The sequence below is a fragment of the Schistocerca gregaria genome, chromosome 1, assembly GCF_023897955.1.
Source record: "Schistocerca gregaria isolate iqSchGreg1 chromosome 1, iqSchGreg1.2, whole genome shotgun sequence".
Lineage (NCBI taxonomy): Eukaryota > Metazoa > Arthropoda > Insecta > Orthoptera > Acrididae > Schistocerca > Schistocerca gregaria.
Window position 1 is genome coordinate 1,062,804,548 of NC_064920.1, and position 22,513 is coordinate 1,062,827,060.

A 22,513-nucleotide genomic window follows, 5' to 3' on the forward strand; every position below is an offset into this window, starting at 1 on the left:
AGAATTTCTGAATGCTCCTTCTACTCATTACATGAATTTTTAGATACAGTAAGTGGGCTACAACACTAGGAGAAAGGATGATCTTCACTACTCAAGGTTAAACCTAACTTTGGCTCAGAAGGTGGTAAATTATGCTGCTACAAAAGTCTTTGATCACTTACCTAATAGCATCAATAGTCTGACAGATAGCCATATAGCATTTAAAAGGAATTTAAAAGAATTTCTGAATGCTCCTTCTACTCATTACATGAATTTTTGGATACAGTAAGTGGGTAGTTACCCCAAACCACACCAAAAATATTAAGTGTCATGTAATATTTTGGGTAATATAATATCTTGTATAGACACCTTTTATTAACCTGACACGTTCCACATCATTACGAAGTGTCGTATTCATGATCTATGGAACAAGTACTAATCTAATCTAATCTAATCTAACTAAAAATAACAATTATCCTAGAAGAGAGATGTAGTCGCACGGAGCTGTAAACTCGCTGTGACTGCAATGTAACTCGGCAATGGTGAAGTTAACTTCACTTCTGTCTTGTATTCTGCAACAGTTATACCCTTGCTAAACGCAGCTAGATTGTTTTAAAACTGATTGGAAGTTTAAAGTTTTACGATATCGACTGGAAATATTAGTCAGAAGCCGGAATAATGTAGGATCATCTTTACCGTTAGACAAATAGTGGGATTTTGATGTATGTGACAGAAAAGTGAATCGAGTGATTACCGTTTTGTGATGGGACTTAGCCTTCGTGGTACTTAATAGTCACGAACATTAAAGGACACAGAAAGAGACTGATCGCCGACATAAACGCGATTATTAGATTTCAGTAGGCCACAACTAAACGCAGACACGAAGAAATTACAATTTCGTCGTGTTGTCAGAAGTTAACGTCAAGGTCACAATTACTGATGTTAACATACGCAATTCCTTGAATGATATATCGGTGTGTGTGCTCATCATAGGGACAGACAATAATTACGAAGAACAATAAACCTTATTTCAACTTTAATTCTCCGTGTCGCCTATATCATTTAAGATAGCGCTACGGTCGCAGGTTCGAATCCTGCCTCGGGCATGGATGTGTGTGATGTCCTTAGGTTAGTTAGGTTTAAGTAGTTCTAAGTTCTGTAGGACTCATGACCTCAGATCTTAAGGCCAATAGTGCTCAGAGCCATCTGAACCTTTAAAGGACATTTAAAGTGTATTCGTGAAATTAACTGATTATTCTGATAACATGAAAGTGCTAAGTGATTTAGTGACAATTCAACTGTGAACAGTAATAACTTTACACTAAAACTACGACGCATTTAGAAGGTTGCTCAAGAGTATGTTATTCCTGGAATTACGTCGTGTAGTTGTTGAAAACGCGACGTAGCGACGCCTTGACGTCGGAATAATAATTAACAAATTAATATCTTCACAAAATTCATAATGTGGCATCGGCTTGGGTGATGGCATGATGATTCAAGACACTTTTTTTTAACGTTTGAATAACCATTCTCAAACCGGGCATAAGAACTATAGTCAACAAGTTCGCGTGAACTGAAGGGTCTGTCGCGAACGCGCAAGGGACTTTTGGTTATTTCAGGTCAATGGAGGAATAACGTTATAGAGTGGCGCAGTCGCTACATTTATAAGTGAAGAAGATCGACAGACAACGAACACAATCGCTTTCATTACATGCAAGGGCGGCGCGCACACTGTGGCGTGCTGCTCCATCAAGACAATGATATCATTTTCGAGATACAGTATCTGAAAATAACCAAAACATGCGAGGAGGTTTTTTTTATATAGTTACAGATTGGTGTTGTGATCGACGGACGCCATTCCACGTCCTCTAGACTGGGACACCCATCACCATCGAGCCGAGAGAGAACAGCAGTCATGGACGCCCTCAAAAATTTTTCGAAGAGTGTGCAAGACTCTACAATTGCTGTTGATATAACTGAACTGATTCGGTGCTTTTGAGAACATGTGACCCAAGAATTACGTCTGACAGGAAGTACACAGATCTTAGTGCATCGCAAGTGATTGATGCCATATTTCTGATTTGACGATCTGATGTCACATCCTCGTAACGTTAATTCCAGCGTGTCCAACGAGTTAGAAAACATTCTTTTTGATAATACTCTTTTATTCATATACGAATAACGTTAAAATCTTCTATCATGCAGCCCCGGTGTCATACTCAACACACGATTTAAGGTTTAAGGCAATCAATTACGAACTAGACCAATTTATTACACGATATTGTCTACATTATACCTGTGTATACACGGATGGATACAAAATAGAAAAGGCAAGGCGTTTGATTCAGTTCCCCACTGTCGTTTAATGAACAAAGTAAGAGCATATTGACTATCAGACCAATTGTGTGATTGGATTGAAGAGTTCCTAGATAACAGAACGCAGCATGTCATTCTTAATGGAGGGAAGTCTTCCGAAGTAACAGTGATTTCGGGTGTGCCGCAGGGGAGTGTCGTAGGATCGTTGCTATTCACAATATACATAAATGACCTTGTGGATAACATGGGAGGTTCACTGAGGCTTTTTGCGGATGATGCTGTGGCATATCGAGAGGTTGTGACAATGGAAAATTGTACTGAAATGCAGGAGGATCTGCAACGAATTGACGCATGGTGCAGGGAATAGCAATTGAATCTCAATGCAGACAAGTGTAATGTGCTGCGAACACATAGAAAGAAAGATCCTTTATCATTTAGCTACAATATAGCAGGTCAGCAACTGGAAGCAGTTAATTCCATAAATTATCTCGGAGTAGGCATTAGGAGTGATTTAAAGTGGAATGATCATATAAAATTAATCGTCGGTAAAGCAGATGCCAGACTGAGATTCTTTGGGAGAATCCTAAGGAAATGCAGTCCGAAAACAAAGGAAGTAGGTTATAGTACACTTGTTCGCCCATTGCTTGAGTATTGCTCACAAGTGTGGGATCCGTACCAGATAGGGTTGATAGAAGAGATAGAGAAGATCCAACGGAGAGCAGCGCGCTTCGTTGCAGGATCATTTAGTAATAGCGAAAGCGTTAAGGAGATGATAAACTCCAGTGTAAGACTCTGCAAGAGAGACGCTCAGTAGCTCGGTACGGGCTTTTGTTGAAGTTTCGAGAACATACCTTCACCGATAAGTCAAGCAGTAGATTGCTGCCTCCTACGTATATCTCGCGAAGAGACCATGGGGATAAAATCAGAGAGATTAGAGCTCACACAGAGGCATACCGACAATGTTTCTTTCCACGAACAATACGAGACTGGAATAGAAGGGATAACCGATAGAGGTACTCAGGGTACCCTCTGCCACACAGTGTCAGGTGGCTTGCTGAGTATGGATGTAGATATAGATTCTCCCAAAGAATCTCAGTCTGGCATCTGCTTTACCGACGATTAATTTTATATAGTCATTCCACTTTCCACTTAAAATCACTTCTAATGCCTACTCCCAGATAATTTATGGAATTAACTGCTTCCAGTTTCTGACCTGCTATATTGTAGCTAAATGATAAAGGATCTTGCTTTCTATGTATTCGCAGCACATTGCACTTGTTTATATTGAGATTCAGTTGCCATTCCCTGCACCATGCGTCAATTCGTTGCAGATCCTCCTGCATTTCAGTACAATTTTCCCTTGTCACAACCTCTCGATATGCCACAGCATCATCCGCAAAAAGCCTCAGTGAACGTCTCATGTTATCCACAAGGTCACTTCTCTCCATTGACAATGACATGCTGCGTTCTGTTATCTAGGAACTCTTCAATCCAATCATACAATTGGTCTGATAGTGAATATGCTCTCACTTTGTTCATTAAAGACTATGGGAACTGTATAAAACGCCTTGCAGAAGTAAAGAAAATCGGCATCTACCTGGGAACCCGTGTCTAAGGCCCTCAGAGACTCAAGGACGAATAGCGCGAGCTGGGTTTCATGCGATTGTCTTTTTCGAAACCCATGCTGATTCCTACAGAGTAGATTCCTAGTCTCCAGAAGTCATTATACTCGAACATAATACGTGTTACAAAATTCTACAACTGATCGACGTTAGAGATATATTGGGTGATCAAAAAGTCAGTATAAATTTGAAAACTGAATAAATCACGGAATAATGTAGATAGAGAAGTACAAATTGAGACACACGCTTCGAATGACATGGGGTTTTATTAAAACCAAAAAAATAAAAAGTACAAAAAATGTCCGGCAGATGGAGCTTCATCTGATCAGAATAGCAATAATTAGCATAACAAAGTAAGACAAAGCAAAGATGACGTTCTTTACAGGAAATGCTCAATATGTCCACCATCATTCCTCAACAATAGCTGTAGTCGAGGGATAATGTTGTGAACAGCACTGTAAAGCATGTCCGGAGTTATGGTGAGGCACTGGCGTCGGATGTTGTCTTTCAGCATCCCTAGAGATGTCGGTCGACCACGATACACTTGCGCCTTCAGGTAACCCCAAAGCCAATAACCGCACGGACTGAGGTCTGGGGACCTGGGAGACCAAGCGTGACGAAAGTGGCGGCTAAGCACACGATCATCACCAAACGACGCGCGCAAGAAATCTTTCACCCATCTAGCAATACTTTTTTTGTTCTAATAAAACCGACTGTCGTTCCAAGCAAGTGTGTCAATTTTTACCTCTCTATCACGTTATTCCGTGGTTTATTAAGTTTTCAAATTTATACTAACTTTTTGATCACCCGGTTGGTCTATAGTTCTGCACATCTTTTCGACGTCCCTTCTTGAAAACGGGGATGACCTGTGCCCTTTTCCAATCCTTTGGAACCCTACGCTCTTCTAGAGACCTACGGTACACCGCTGCAAGAAGGGGGGCAAGTTCCTTCGCGTACTCTGTGTAAAATCGTACTGGTATCCCATCAGGTCCAGCAGCCTCTCCTCTTTTGAGCGATTTTAATTGTGTCTCTATCCCTCTGTCGTCTACTTCGATATCTACCATTTTGTCATTTGTCCGACAATCTAGAGAAGGAACTACAGTGCATTCTTCCTCTGTGAAACAGCTTTGGAAAAAGACATTTAATATTTCGGCCTTTGTCATCCTCTGCTTCAGTACAATTTTGGTCACAGAGTGTCTGGACATTTTGTTTTGATTCACCTACCGCTTTGACATAAGACCAAAATTTCTTAGGATTTTCTGCCGAGTCAGTACACAGGACTTTACTTTCGAATTCATTGAACGCCTATCGCGTACCACTCCTCACACTACATTTCGCCTCGCGTAGTTTTTGTCTGTCTGCAAGGCTTTCGCTGTGTTTAAGTTTGCTGTGAAGTCCTTAAGTTGGCACTACGACAGACACTGACGACAGCGCCCCCCAGCCGGCGTTGTGGAGATCTACGAGCTCCGCTCCAGGTTCACCCCATTTTCTTCAGAGGAGACGACCCTGCAACACTGTTTCTATTTCACAGTGGACGAACCACTACTTGTAACTTAGTAACTTGATGTACGGCCTCGCACCTACGTGCTCACCTCAGTGCAAAGTTATGTATTCATATTCTTGCTAGAGTAAAGGTAATTTTAATTCACACTGCAGTGCCGAGAGTTCTACCTCACCTGCTCCTACTCACTTCCTACATTCGGCCAAACCTTCAATTTTCAGGAGCAGACCCACGCGCCGCCTTTCAGGCGAAATACAAAAGTTTATTTACAGTGTTACATTTACACGATAATGATTTAGGCTTAAAAGTGCCATCATCAAATGCTTTTTACAAGTGTTATAAATTGCCTAAGATGTCATACTGTGACTAAAGTGTAGCCCAAGTCAACATTCGACAATATGAACATGGAAAATCTCCCAAAAGAGCGCAAAAAATTGGCCGTTAAACCGACTATTTAACTGCGTAGAAGTGAACATGGTCGGTCTTTGTATCCCCGGTTTGTCACGTTATTGTGAAATCATCCCAGGCTGTCTGCAGAATTCATAAATTTATCATTATGTTGCGCTGTCACGCCTCATAGACTTTGAGAACCTACCAACTCCTGAAGAGGACGTACTTACTACCTTGAAACTTCCTGGCAGAGTGAAAATCTCATTCTGGATTACTACCGTGAATTTTCACACTTCTTTCCTCTGTTAATGTACAGAAAATGGCATTTCCTAAAATCGACTGAGTCTGTGGCTGAATTAGATGAACAAACTACAATACAGCAGTGCCTCGATCTTCAGAGTCTACTGAATGCTACAATAGTTCTGTATTCAGTCGTCTGTGCAATGTATATTTCAAAAAATGGTTCAAATGGCTCTGAGCACTATGGGACTCAACTGCTGTGGTCATTAGTCCCCTAGAACTTAGAACTACTTAAACCTAACTAACCTAAGGACATCACACACACCCATGACCGAGACAGGATTCGAACCTGCGACCGTAGCAGTCGCACGGTTCCGGACTGCGCGCCTAGTGTATATTTCAGACGTGATCAATTTTCTGAAAGACTGAAATAATCGTTAGTGAAACATACCATATAAAAAGGGTGAGAGAGGTAATGTAAACAATTACCGACCACTTTCTTTGCTTCCAGTGTTGTAGTTTCCTCGATATGAGAAAATAATTCGATTTTGTAGACCATGCAATACTTTTGCACAACTTAGAACATCAGTAGATTAAGGAAAGAGCTCAACAACGGTTCTCTTTATATTTGTAAAGTAGAAAGCAGAAGGTTGTCCTCCACTGTCGACAAAAAGATAAGAGGTTTGAATAAGACTGGTGTCTGATTGGGTTGCCGCAGGGTTTTATTCTGGGTGCAATGCTTTAAAAATCGAGACGAAAAACTTGATGTAAGAAACTTGTGATGTATGGAGCCGTAACAATCAGAAACTGCACTACGATAGTCACCTAACCGCATATGGGCCGCGTGATTTCATTTATTTTTCTCGTAAAAATTAAAAAGCCTTTGTTCTCGCACTCAAAAAATGTAAGATTGATTATTCTGTAAATTTTACCTCAATTTTTTCCACAAAATACACAAACGTCAGTGTTACCTCAAAATATTGTTAAGTTTCACACCATAAAATTAACAATTAAATAGCTTTGTTTGTCTGACCTACTACCTAGGGAACTACTACACTCGTATGGGTTGAGTTTTGATTGAATTGTAAATGTAATAAGTTTCAGTATAACGTTTACAAACGTTATTTTATCTCGTTATTCTCACGGGAATGTTTAAATTAATAATTTTAAGGGACTGGGTAACTAAGCCAATCATATGAGACAGCGTAAGAATATTTAAATTAACATGCGGCAAGCATACGTTATAACTTAGTTGGCTTTTATACGCCAGTCTGAAGTTGACTGAAATTTCCCACAATTAGAGATTAGAAGGAACGATCTACATTTCCTTTGAAGAAACTTTTAATATTCCAGATCACATTCACTACTATTTAGTTATGACGACCGGTTTCAAAGGTTAAGACTGTCATCACTTGATTATCAAAAAACTTGTAGTTATACGTCCTGTTTCATTATGACTGTATCACACAAGCCACGTAGACATCATTCCACGAAGGTTTTGTTAAAAATAAAATCAGATTTGTCATAAATACAAACAACATAGTTAAAAAAGCACATCCCTAGTAACACAAGATGCTTTGTAATTGAATTGAATTGTATTGTATAAAAACAATATAGTTAAAAAAATCACCTTGTGTGTGACCATTCATAGTGACACAAGGTGTTTTTTAATTGTGTTGTTTTTATTTGTGACAAATCTGCTTTTATTTTTAACAAAATCTGTGTGGGATGCGCTACATACTATCCAATACGATATCTACGTGGCAGGAGTGATACAGCAATAATGGAACAGGGCGTATAACAAGTTTTTTGAAAATCAGAAATTGACAGTCTTCGCCGTTGAAATCAGTCACCAGGAGTACAGATTTCTGAATGCGATCTTGGCTATTACAAGCTTCTTGAGTTTCAAGTTGTTTCCCGGCTTCGTAGACCGCAGGTGTCCTATCCAAAATTGTTCATCTGGACTTCACCTTCATCACTGTGGTACATTGTCAAAGTTATTGCTTACATCCTATATATCGCTGTCAGCCACTAAATATGACAGATGACAGTGGTGTTACTGTGAAAGGTGTGGAACGTGATATGTATGATGTAGCTAATAGGGTAATCAGTAACATTAGCACACAGCCTTCTGAGACCACATTAACGCTTAACTACAACAGAGCGCACTGCACACATTTTCTGACAAGAAATTTTTATAGGGTTTCTTGGAAGTATCACGTTCAACGCCTTGTGTACAAACTTAATTTTGCTGTCTCCACTATAATAATGATCTCTACTTTCTCTGACACTAAAACACAATGGCATGCTTACTCTTCTTACTTTCACTGTGTTATCACGTATGGTGTGGTATTTTGGAGATACTCTGCGCACTCACCAACCACATTCTTACTTTCGTGAAAATTGGAAACGGATATAGAACACGTATACCGTAGCCACGATTGTGTTGTGTTGGGAACCTGCGCCGGAATCTGCGCGTCTCGATGCTGTAAGGGTCATTTTCTGCAGATAAGTGAGTACTGTATGAGCAACGATGCGGTACATTAGGTTATCTGAGTTCTTGCTTCCTTGAAGAATTAGTTATCGCAGCCTCTGGTTGAGTCTATTACTTTTATACGATGTGTAAATGGTTACGGGTCGCAAGATGTCATTCACGTAGTGCCCTGGACACGCACATACTGCGATTTATGGTTGTACCATATAGCACCCCACGCCATAAGACCGTGTTGGCGCTGTATGTCTTATGTGAATGCAGTCACTGCGATGCCACTCCCTCTGTCTGCGGCGGACCAAAACGCGGCCATCATTTACAAACAGAACGTGTATTCGTCCGAAAACACTAGCTGATGGTATTCCAGTTCCCAGTGACGTCGTTCCATACACCATTGCCGTCTAGCATGTTTCTGCACACTCGCCTAACGTAGAGAAGTGGACGACCCGCCGGAAATCGATGCCGTAATGAACGGCGATGGACTGTCACTCCTAATATGTGTTAGCCGGCCGCGGTGGTCTAGTGGTTCTAGGCGCGCAGTCTGGAACCGCGCGACTGCTACGGTCGCAGGTTCGAATCCTACCTCGGGCATGGATGTGTGTGATGTCCTTAGTTTAGTTAGGTTTAAGTAGTTCTAAGTTCTAGGGGACTGATGACCACAGATGTTAAGTCCCATAGTGCTCAGAGCCATTTGAATCATTTGAACCTAATTTGTGTTACAGTGTTCCACTGTTGAGCCAGGGCCAAGGAGGACGCAAAATGTCCTGCAATGCCTTTCGCATAAGGTGTCGATCTTCTCGTGGCATGGTCTGGGTGGTGAGACCTGACCCATTTCGTCGTGGTCTATAGATTTCTGTGAACCATTCTGCACACACCCGTTGCCGTGCCCAAGCAGTTCATCCCACATGAGTAGCAGTTCCATGGATGGATGCATCACATCCTCTCATGCCAATAACGCGCCCTCTTTGGAACTCATTGATCCGCGCATACGTCTGCGAGACATTCTCCACATCTGATTAAGACTCCTGATCCATTACCTTCGGTCTATAGCGACAACGAGAGCCGCAGGCACCTTTTTCCGTTAGGTGTTGTTGCGCCGCGATATCGATGTTGACTTTGAACCCTCGGGCCGACATGCTTCAAACGGCAATTATTTCTGCAAAACATACAAATGTACGTGTCCTGTGAACATGACGTCCTGCCTCTAGTCAAGAGTGTTCAGTGCCACTCGGTTCTGTCTCGGGTTTGTTCCGCAGCGACGGCAGACCCTGTGCAGTACTGAGGACTATTGCAGTTTTCTACGATGTGTGTTTTACGTTTTGGTTATTGCATGTTACAGGCTTCTTCACTGCTGTGAAGATACACTACTGGCCATTAAAATTGCTACACCACGAAGATGACGTGCTACAGACGCAAAATTTAACCGACAAGAAGAAGATGCTGTGATATGCAAATGATTAGCTTTTCAGAGCATTCACACAAGGGTGGCGACACCTACAACGTGCTGAAGTGAGGAAAGTTTGCAACCGATTTCTCATACACAAACAGCAGTTGACCGGCGTTCCCTGGTGAAACGTTGTTGTGATGCCTCGTGTAAGGACGACAAATGCGTACCATCACGTTTCCGACTTTGATAAAGGTCGGATTGCAGCCTATCGCGATTGCGGTTTATTGTATCACGACATTGCTGCTCGCGTTGGTCGAGATCCAATGACTGTTAGCAGAATATGGAATCGGTGGGTTCAGGAGGGTAATACGGAACGCTGTGCTGTATCTCAACGGCCTCGTATCATTAGCAGTCCAGATGACAGGCATCTTATCCGCATGGCTGTAAAGGATCGTCCAGACACGTCTCGATCCCTGACTCAACAGGTGCGGACGTTTGCAAGACAACAACCAACTGCACGAACAGTTCGACGACGTTTGCAGCAGCATGGACTATCAGCTCGGAGACCATGGATGCGGTTACCCTTGACGCTCCATCACAGACAGGAGCGCCTGCGATGGTGTACTCAACGACGAAATTGGCTGCACGAATGGCAAAGCGACATTTTCTCGGATGAATCCAAGTTCTGTTTACAGCATCATGATGATCCCATCCGTCTTTGGCGACATCGCGGTGAACGCACATTGGAAGCATGTATTCGTCATTGCCACACTGGCGTATCACCCGGCGTGATGGTACGGGGTGCCATTGGTTACAGGTCTCGCTCACCTCTTGTTCGCATTGGCGGCACTTTGAACAGTGGACGTTACATTTCAGATGTGTTACGACCCGTGGCTCTACCCTCCATTCAATCCCTGCGAAACCCTAAATTTCAGCAGGATAATGCACGACCGCATGTTGCAGGTCCTGTACGGATCTTTCTGGATACAGAAAATGTTCGACTGTTGCCCTGGCCAGCACATTCCCAGATCTCTCACCAATTGAAAACGTCTGGCCAATGGTGGCCGAGTAACTGGCTCGTCACAATACGCCAGTCACTACTCTTGATGAACTGTGGTATCGTGTTGAAGCTGCATGGCCAGCTGTAGCTGTACACGCCATCCAAGCTCTGTTTGACTCAATGCCCAGGCGTATCAAGGCCGTTATTACGGCCAGAGGTGGTTGTTCTGGGTACTGATTTCTCAGGATCTATGCACCCAAATTGGGTGAAAATCACATGCCCGTTGTAGTATAATATATTCGTCCAATGAAGATCCATTTATCATGTGCATTTATTGTTGGTGTAGATATTTTAATGGCCAGTAGTGTATTTTCGCAGAAGCAAAGATGATGCCGGTAACAAACCAAATAAGTGATAAAAATATTACTACTCTGTAACGAGCCACCGCAGACCGCGGGTAACTTATACCAAATACTGAAAATGTATCCCGGAATAATCTCTGAAAGTTTGTCGGTGGTGTTCTGGTTCACCCTGTGTATACAGCTTCTGGATGCTTGCTTTGCGCAGGGTTGCATTATTGTTTGGCAGGATGTATGGAAGACAGACTGAACAGCTTGTATCGTACAGATGAGACTGGGAATGACTTACGTTTGACTGAGTCGTTCGTTGCATGGTTTTCCCTCGTTGGCTGCGTCTGCTGATGCTGCTGCTGCTGCTGCTGCTGCTGAGCGTTCCTGATGTTTCGTCGCTTGGGCGAACCGCTGCATTCCCTGCAACCAAACAATGTTGTATCACATCAACTGCCACACCATTTGAAGGAAACACAACTGTCTGTCTGTGCAAGAGCTTACGCCACAATGGCTATACCAGATTACATATGACGGGGAGAAGAGGCACATTGGTATACAGAACACACGTCTAAACTCTTTCGTCTTCTACTTTCATGGCAGCTTAAAGTATTGACCAAGTCTACGCCGCAGAAAGATTGAAGTAACCAGGAAAAGTTAACTAAACCATGCAATATAATCTCCATAGTGAAAAGTAAAGATAATCATAATAATAGCAGGTAAAAAGAATAACAAAAATAATAATTAATTTAGTATTTTTTTAAACCTGTAACAAAATTGTTTTTCGCCGCCTCTGAGAGCCACTCCTTTTCGCTTTTGTGACGGCCTCGACCAGTTTCGGCCTGCGGGAGGAATTTTTTTTCTGGACTTCCCCTAATACTTGTAAACGGGTGTAGTTCGCATTCGACTAGGGCGTCTCAAGGACGAGTAATTTTCACAGTAACGGTGGGTTTTTTCAACACCCATTGCAGAGAAGTTTATGAAAGATCTCGCGGGAAGCAGAACCTTCCAGAAGCGCCAATAGTATGAAGAACGGAATGGCGAATGAAAATCCCTAGATTCTCCTTCTGTTTTGGATTGGTTGGAGGACCTAAACAATTTCGTGGAGCGGCTGGGAGCTCGTGAAGTCGGTTCCCGTTAGGCTGAGGTGACAAGACTTGGGCCCTACACGGCGAAGTTTGTCTTTTAAAATGATGTAAAGTGGTTACCATTTGACAATGGAAGAAAGGTTAAGGAAAAATCAAGACATGCCCATAGCATTTGTAGACCTAAGAAAAGCGTTCTAAAATATAAAATGGTGCAAGATATTCGAAATTCTGAGGAAAATACGAGTAAACCATAGAGAAAGACGGGTAATATATAAGGGGCATTCAAAAGAAAGCCAACCACCTGGCCCAACGGGACCATGGAATGGTTCCATTCAAAAGTAATCACCATACACGTTAAGACATTTATCCCATTGGGAGACAAGACGATAATCTCCTATTTTGCAGAACGCAGTCGGCCGCTGACGGAACTACAACCACATTCACTGTTGCACTTCCTCATCCGACGGAAACCTGCGCCCACGCATATCTTTCTTCTGGTCGCCAGATATGTGGAAATCACACGGTGAAAAATCCGTGCTGTGCGGAGGACGTTACAGCGTTCCCCAACTAAATCATTGAAGCGTAGCCCTCGTCCGACTGGCCATGTGGAGATGGGAGACATCATGTGGGAGGATGAGTCTGTCCGACGACATTCCTGGGCGTTTCGACTTTATGGTGCGTCGCGGCTTCTTGATAGTGTCTTCTTGCACTGTGTATTGATTGTATGGTATCGATAGCTAGGATGCCACGGCGTAGCTGCCAGTTAAGTTGTCACTACGACAGACAATGTCGGCAGCGCCCTGTGTCAGGCGCTCCTCAGCTCTACGAGCACCACTGTAGATTCGGCCCATTTGATGAAGAGCAGACGGCCGAGACACTTCGCTTCAGCTTCGCATCTCTGTACAAAGTTATTTATTACTCTTGTTGCTACAGTAAAGGTGATTTTAAGTCACACTGCAGTACCGAGAGATTCTCACCTTTTCCTGCTCCTACCCACGTGCCGCCTTCCAGGCGGGATACAAGAGATTGCAATTTCAAGCTCAAGAAACACGATGGACAGAGGGGCTCTGCAGGCGAAGATGAGGGTCGTCGTGACCTTGGCGGAACAGATTTGGCTTCCTTGGGCGGAGAAGAAGTGGGACGTATCCAATGTCGACTTTTCCATTTTCACTTGGACAGTCGGATATTGTCGGAAGGAATCATCCTGTTGCACTGCAACGCCCGCCCCCACACTCCCAATCCGACGAAGTCGACGCTTCAGTGATTTCGTTTGGAAACACTGTAACAGCCTCTGTACAGCCCGGATCTTTCACCGTATGATTTTCACATCTTTGGTGACATGAACAAATACGTGGAAGTTGGTTTCAGCCAATGAGGAAGCACAAGAGTGGATATGGCAGTGGTTCTGTAAGCGGCCGACCGCATTATACGAAACAGAAATTGATCGTCTCGTCTCCCAGTGGGTTAAATGTATTAGTGCATGTGGTGATTACTTTTGACTGGTAACATTCCATCGATCCGATGTCGCGGGTATTCCGTTTTAATTTCAAATGGTTCAAATGGTTCCGAGCACTATGGGACTTAACAGCTGTGGTCATCAGTCCCCTAGAACTTGGAACTTCTTAAAACTAACTAACCTAAGGACATCACAAACATCAATTCCTGAGGCAGGATTCGAACCTGCGACCGTAGCAGTCGCGCAGTTCCGGACTGAAGCGCCTAGAACCGCTCGGCCAAAGCGGCCGGCGGTTTTAATTTGACTGCCCCTTGTACAATATGCGCAACAAGCAAGATGGAACAATAAAACTGGAACACGAAGAAAGAAGCGCTCGGACTAAAAAGGTTTTGGAGACGGAGATGTGGTTTCGGCTCCTCTGTTTAATCCGTACCTCAAAGAAAGAATGACGGACTTAAAAGAAGATTAGTGGGATTAAAATTCAGGGTGAAACGATACCAATAACAATGTTCGCTGATGAAATTGCTATCCTCGGTGAATGAGAAGAAGAATTAGAGTCTAATGAGTAAAGAATATGGAATGAGAGTACAGCGGAAGAAGGCAAAGGTAATGTAACGGAAGTGAGAACAGCGATAAACGTATCAGAAATGGTGAATACGAAGTAAACGAAGTTAAGCAGTTCTGCTACCTTGGAACTAAAATTATCCATGAGGGGACGAAGCAAGGAGGACATAAACAGTAGACAAAACAGGCATATTTGTTGGCAAGAGAAGTAAAGTGGTGTGAAACGTAGGCATTAGTTTGAGGAAGAAATTTCTGAGAATCTACGTTTGGACCACAGCGCTGTATGTCAGTGAATCATGACCAGTTGGGAAACCACAACAGAAAAGAATCGATGCGTTAGACATGTGGTGTTAGAGGAGAAAGTTGAAAATTAGGTGGAATGATAAGATAAGGAATGATGAGATTTTCCCCAGAATCGGCGAAGAAAGAAACATATGGAAAACACTGACAAGAAGAAGGAGCAGTATAATAGGAGATTTTTAAGACATCAGGGAATAACCTCCACGTTACCTGCAGAGAGGGTAAAAACTGTAGAGGTAAAGAGAGATTTGAATAGAACAAGTAATTGAGGACGTAGTGCTACTCTGGGATGAAGAGGATGGCACAGGAGAGGAATTCATGTCGGGCCGCATCAAACCAGCCAGACGGCTCATGAATTAAAAAAAAAAACTCTGCATCTTACATAAGCAAGGAATCAACGATGCTACTTTTCCAGTACAAAAAAACCTAGAAAGTATTCCAAAGTGCGTTCTCGACTCGAGCGACTTCTTCAGTAGAAAGAGATTTCTTTAGAGCAGAGCGTCGTATCATCAACTAGCTTGAGGTGGTGGTGGATAAAAGCGACGGCGAGGTTTAATTCAAGCCAATAAATAACATTTGTTTCTGTGCGAATTTGATTGTGTTATTTTTGTGCGACCTTCCCATACTGGGCAACGGCCTTGCCGCAATGGATACACCGGTTCCCGTGAGATCAGTGAAGTTAAGCGCTGTTGGACGTGGCCGGCGCTTGGATGGGTGACCATCCAGCCGCCATGCGCTGTTGCCATTTTTCGGGGTGCACTCAGCGTCGTGATGCCAATTAAGGAGTTACTCGAGCAAATAGTAGCGGCTTCGGTCGAGAATACCATCATAACGACCGGGAGAGGGGTGTGCTGACCCCACGCCCCTGCTATCTGCATCCTCCTCGGAGGATGACGCGGCGGTCGGATGGTCCCGGTAGGCCACTCGTGGCCTGAAGACGGAGTGCTTTCTTTTCCGGTACTGGATAAAGTATTCCGGATTTGTTGCTGTGCAGTACACCGACGGGAGTTGTTAGTAGCCAGCTGGAGACGGTAGTATGAACTGTTGGTGTTGCACATATTCCTGCCAACTTGTCGGATCTCGGAATCTGCCTGAGAATAGTTATCTGCAAGGCTTTTATTGGCGACTTTGCAGTTGTGAGAGGTATAACTCTGGCTCTCGCTTCAGAGAGAGTGATTGACGGCTTCCTGGAGAATGTGGCAGTGCGATAAATTAGTTCTGGCCTGACGGTAAAGGTTTCCGATAAAATCCGTGAAGCACTAAGACTCGGTTTGTCTGATGGGCCGCACGCCGCCAACAGTACGTGGATTCTCGCCACCGCCGCGTATACGAATCAGTACGACGCCAAGGAAGCTCTGAGGCACGGACGAAAGTAATTGATGCCGTGTTTTGGTTAGGAGAGAAACAGAAGCGTTATGACAAAGGAGAAGGTAGAAATGACAGCGGTAGTATTTTTTAAGAAAAAGAAAGCCACATTTCTAGATGAAGGCACAACCTATATAACAGGAAGGAAAAACGGAGGGAAACATTAGCCCCAGCGACGATGATGAATGAGGCAACTACAGTGGCAGGCCACATGTATACAGGCCACGTGTATACAGGCCGCGTGTAACCACACGTGACGCGTCGACCGCCCTATAGTAGAGTGCAGAGCAGGCGATTGGTAGCGCTGGGCGTCGCCCGATCCACGCTTCACGGCTCATTTACCATGGCCGCTGACGGCACACACAAACACACACACACACACACACACACACACAGCACGTAAACACGGCAAGCGGACTGTCGTAGCGATACTCACATCTCCTCTCGATTACAATACGTTATATGATGTACATTGAAGCGCCAAAGAAACTAGTACAGGCATGCGTATTCAAATACAGAGATATGTAAGCAGGAAGAATATAGCGCTGCGGTCGGCAACGCCTACATAAGAAAACAAGTGTCTGGCGCAGTTGTCAGATCGGTTACCGCTGCTATAATGGCACGTTATAAAGATCTAAGTGAGTTTGAACGTGATGCTGTAGTCGGTGCACGAACGATTGGACACAGTATCTCCGGGGTTTTTCCCGTACGACCATTTCACAGGTGTACCGTGAATATCAAAGAATCCGATGAAGTAGGGATTTTCCCGTGCCACCATTTCACGAGTGTACCGTGAATATCAAGAATCCGGTAATACATCAAATCTCCCACATCGCTGCGGCCGGAAAAGCATCCTGCAAGAACGGGACCAACAACGACTAAGGAAAATCGTGCAACGTGACAGAAGTCCAATCCTTCCGCAAATTGCTGCAGGTTTCAATGCTGGTCAGCGTGCGAACCATTCACCAAAACATCATTGATACGGGCTTTCGGAACCGAAGGCCCATTCGTGTACCCTTGATGACTGCACGACACAAAGCTTTACGCCTCGCGTGGATCCGTCAACACCGACATTGCACTGCTGAAGACTGGAACCATGTTGTCTGGTCGGATGAGTCTCGTTTCAAATTTTATTGAGTGTATGGACCTTGCATGTCAGCATGGGCTGTTCAAGCTGGTGGAGGCTCTGTAATCGTGTGGGACGTGTGCAGTTGGAGTGATATGGGACCCATGATACGTCTAGATACTACTCTGACGGGTGACAAGTACGTAAGCTTCCTGTCTGATCACCTGCGACCATTGATGCCCATTGTGCCTTCCGACGAACGTGGTCAGTTGCAGCAGAGCAATGCGACACCCCACATGTCCAGAATTGCTACAGAGTGGCCCCAGGAACACTCTTCTGAGTGTAAACACTTCCGCTGGCCACCAAACTCCCCAGACATGAACACTATTGAGCATAACTGGGATGTCGTGACGCGTCGTGTTGAGAAGAGATCTCCAGGCTCTCGTACTCTTAAGGATTTATGGACACCCATGCAGGATTCATGGTGTCAGTTTCCTCCACTATTTCAGACATTAGTCGAGTCCATGGCACATCGTGTTGCGGCACTCCTGCGTGCTATCGGGGGTCCTACACGATATCAGGCAGGTGTACCAGTTTATTTGGCTCTTCAGTGTGTGTTTTCAATGTGTGTTACGTTAGCTTTGCGGCACGCTCGCCTACGCTTATGTCACGTACATTGCACACATATACAGGGCGATCCCGTGCTGACGTTACAAACTTTCAGGGATGATGGAGAAGAGTTAGTGCATTAGTTTGAAGTAGGAGACTCTAGTGAGGAAACGACCTAGTCGAATTTTATAAGCGAAAATCGTTCTGAAATACTGTACACGTACCGGTACCGCTTTTTGTAAGATTGTTCAAATGATTCAAATGGCTCTGAGCACTATGGGACTATACATCCGAGCTCATCAGTCCCCTAGACGCAGAACTACTTAAAGCTAACTAACCTAAGGACATCACACACATCCATGCCCGAGGCAGAATTCAAACCTGCTGCCGTAGCAGTAGCGCGGTTCAGGACTGAAGCGCCTAGAACCACTCGGCCACAACAGCCGGCTGTCTTAAGTCCTGGTGTACACTCAAAAGTCCCCCCCCCCCCCCAACTGTACAGTAGCACGCCGCTCGATTAGCGAAAATTAAATGGCGAAGCCCAATAATAAAGTGCAAATGGGATACTCCATATTGTTTTGTCTTCTCTTGCTGCATGTTATGGTCCTGCCGTGCGGGAACAATTAATACCGTAACTTTATTTTTTTCCAAGTCATAATTAAAACTTCGTGAGACGTTTGTCATCTACATATGTCAGACGCAAGCCACCGTATGATGTGTGGTGGAAGGTAAGTGGGATGTGCGACAATCAAGTCCAGACCCCATTCTTTTCCATGTACGGATGGTGTGTATCACGAAACATTGTAGGTACTCATCTCTATACTCCTGAATGTCTGTCTTATTCATCTTCACGGTTCTAATGTTAATGATATCGATAGTGCCACCAACATAGTCCAATCGTACCGTTACATATCATTGGCTTTCTATAATTTCTCGAGGCGATGCCATAGTGCTAATAGCCAGCAATGTCCGAGCGCAGACACGCAAGAAGTAAAATAACTTATATGATTAATATTTTCTGGGGTTGCAGCTGTACGTCTTCAGTCGAAATTCAAATGGTTCAAATGGCTCTGAGCACTATGCGACTTGACTTCTGAGGTCATCAGTCGCCTAGAACTTAGAACTAATTAAACCTAACTAACCTAAGGACATCACACACATCCATGCCCGATGCAGGATTCGAAGCTGCGACTGTAGCAGCAGCGCATTTCAGGACTGAAGCGCCTAGAACCGCGGTCTGCGCTATGATTGTAGGGTAGGTAACTTTTACATGTGGTAGCACTGACAGAAACAAGAAAAAAAGTCTGGTAAACATAGGCTGTAAAACGCTTACCTTGAGAGTTATGGGCAGTGTTCATCTTCGCTAAAGTGAAACACATCTCTCCTATTGCAGAAGAGCTCACAGGTCTTTAGGCATGCATATTAGAGCTCATGTTTAATAAATATATTTTCTTTTCGCTCGTAAATTTCGACTCGGTCGCTTCCGAACTAGGTCCCTTATCTCAAATTCATAAATTCAATCTTCGTCGTCATCCCTGAAAGTCTATAATATCATCATGGAATCACCCTGTGTATCTCAATCTCTTCGGTTTAAAACCTACGACTCTAGAGAACAAGTTAAATTTATCTGTGGTATTCAGCCGTTTTGCTTGTTATTAGGTCCCGGAACAAGTTGAAAAAATTATTTAATCACTGCAAAGCTGATTCTTGTAACCTGGTTAACATCCTCGGTCGCACAAATAAGAGGAAAAATGCATTTCATGCTTTTAAAAGTATTCCAAGTACAGGAAATAAATACCAACAGCTTGTCTTCGAACATTTTTATGTCACCTGTTCTCATACACCCCTCACCCCCAAAGTGGCAGTCAGGAGTGTTACACTCATAGTATTATTTACAAATAATACGTCATGTACAACAACTTGGCTAAAATGTGTCCAGGTATTCCTGAGTTAAGCCTTAATGTCAGCCCCTTTTCATTTCCACCCCTTTGGTCCGTAAAGATTCTTAACCTTACAGCACTTCTTTCCGTATAGTAAGCAAGTAAACACCCTACGCTTTAAATTTTTTATCTCTACTGTATAAAAGTGCTTCAAACTTCTGATTACTTTAAAAATGAGTTACCGTGTTAAATATTAGACGTTACGGACGTAAACGAACAAAAGTTCAGAAAAGGTTTGAAATTTTGTTTAAAGTATGTTGGAAGTCGTTAAATGCTCTCATTATGAAATACGGGATGAGTACAGTAAGGATTACTTGCGCTCTGTTTTAAGGAAACCTCGTTTTTTTTCGCATCTCAGCGTTTATGACGTCATGTCTCTGAACTATCTGCTCTACTATGATATATTTTCGTAGATACATTCAGTAGTATGTACCGATACCGTCAGCAGAATGTGTTGCGAACAGACTTAACAATAAACGAGTAATAAATTAAAACAGCATGCCTGGTGAGGCAGTTTTACGGCTTGAAAAACAAAAATGCGTGCCATAATTTTTTGCCTGTCGTCATTTTGTGAGGAACGTCAGAAAAGGTTTCAAATGATGAGTAAAGTTTGTTGCAAGTCGCTCATTCTCAAATACTGGATGAATAAACATGGGGTGCCTCTCCTAAGAGTCACAAAGCGATTTCTCGCTGCTGTTTCGGCAGATACGTGCAATTTCGTTTCTGCAGTGTGTAGCTGAAGTCTACCCTATAAAATATTACTCATCACGCCTTCCTTGTGACTCCCTGGCTCTCGCTGACTGCTACTGCTATGCAGCAGAAATACTCAACCGCTACTCTAGTACTGGTTATTCTTAGAATTTTACTGTCTCTTTTAATAGATATCGAGAAACCAACAATCGCACTGGACCAATTTGAGACTGTTCTATCGAATGGACACATAAAATTTGGCTTCAAAAATCATTATTTTTTGTATCGGGAAACAAAACAGCTCTTTCTGACAACACCAAGCGTCGCATGGCACTATTTGTTTGGGCTGCTAACTCCAGGTACACAATGCAGAAACTAAATTGCAATTATCTGCCGAAATACCAGAGAAAATTTGACTGACCCCTCTTAGGAGAGACACCCTCCAGTCTGGGTATTTTGCGCGCGGTGCGTTATGCTTTCGTTTTCACCTCTACACCAATTGCTTTGAAAGGGAGGTTTATATTCCCTCCCCCCCTCCCCTCCCCAAGTTCTTCTACCGATATAAGTGACATGTATACCACGTTTGGGTGAAGTCGATCCAGTAGTTCAGGAGGAAATGTTGAATATACATATACACTACTGGCCATTAAAAGTGCTACACCATGAAGATGACGTGCTGCAGAATCGAAATTTAACCGACAGGAAGAAAATGCTGTGATATGCAAATGATTAGCTTTTCAGAGCATTCACACAAGGTTGGCGCCGGTAGCGACACCAACAACGTGCTGACATGAGGAAAGTTTCCAACCTATTTCTCATGCACAAACAGCAGCTGACCGCTGTTGCCTGGTGAAGCGTTGTTGTGATGCCTCGTGTAAGGAGAAATGCGTACCATCACGTTTCGGATTGTAGCCTATCGCGATTGCGGTTTATCGTGTCGCGACATTGCTGCTCGCGTTGGTCGAGATCCAATGACTGTTAGCAGAATATGGAATCGCTGGGTTCAGGCGGGTAATACTGAGCGCCGTGCTGCATCTCAACGGCCTCGTATCACTAGCAGTCGAGATGACAGGCATCTTATCCGCATGGGTGTAGCGGATCGTCCAGCCATGGCTGCGGTTACCCTTGACGCTGCATCACAGACAGGAGTTCCTGTGATGGTGTACTCAACGACGAACCTGGGAGCACGAATGCAAACCGTCATTTTTTCGGATGAATCCAGGTTCTGTTTACAGCATCATGATAGTCGCATCCGAATTGGCGACATCGCGGTTGAACACATATTGGAAGCGTGTATTCGTAATCGCCATACTGGCGTATCACCCGCCGTGATGGTATGAGGTGCCATTGGTTACACGTCTCGGTTACCTCTTGTTCGCATTGACGGTATTTTGAACAGTGGACGTTACATTTCAGATGTGTTACGACCCGTGGCTCTACCCTCCATTCAATCCCTGAGAAACTCTACATTTCAGCAGGATAATGCACGACCGCATGTTGCAGGTCCTGTACGGGCCTTTCTGGATACAGAAAATGTTCGACTGTTGCCCTGGCCAGCACATTCCCAGATCTCTCAACAATTGAAAACGTCTGGCCAATGGTGGCCGAACAACTGGCTCGTCACAATACACCAGTCACTACTCTTGATGAACTGTGGTATCGTGTTGAAGCTGCATGGGCAGCTGTACCACTACAGGCCATCGAAGCTCTGTTTGACTCAATGCCCAGGCGTATCAAAGCCGTTATTACGGCCAGAGGTGGTTGTTCTGGGTACTGATTTCTCAGGATCTATGCACCCAAATTGCGTGAAAATGCAATCACATGTCAGTTCTAGTAGAATATATTTGTCCAATGAATACCCGTTTATCACCTGCATTTCTTCCTGGTGTAGCAATGTTAATGGCCAGTAGTGTATAACCAGGTATATAGATCACTTGTTATGAATTATAGACTCTTAGAAATTATGTTAACTGTGTTCACTGACCATGGACAGAGGGATGGGAAAATAAGTCGAAAAAATGAACTACCTTTTCAAAAGTGTCCGGCCATCTAATAGTGGACATTAATATGGGCCGTATCCACCCTAATCAGTCACGTTGTGCCATCAATTTCTGTTCTCCCCAATTCGTTTTCGTAGTTCGTCATTAGATCTACACGACTGA

The 22,513-nt window shown here is 43.7% G+C and overlaps 1 protein-coding gene across 1 annotated transcript in view; it reads right to left on the reverse strand.

The window, feature by feature from the left end:
• Positions 1–22,513, reverse strand: part of LOC126288157 (microtubule-associated serine/threonine-protein kinase 3-like) — a 424,127-nt gene that overhangs the window by 80,402 nt on the left and 321,212 nt on the right. The window contains exon 7 of the mRNA XM_049984894.1: positions 11,575–11,696. Within this exon, the coding sequence (XP_049840851.1) occupies positions 11,575–11,696 (122 nt within the window). The remainder of the gene's footprint in view (positions 1–11,574; positions 11,697–22,513) is intronic.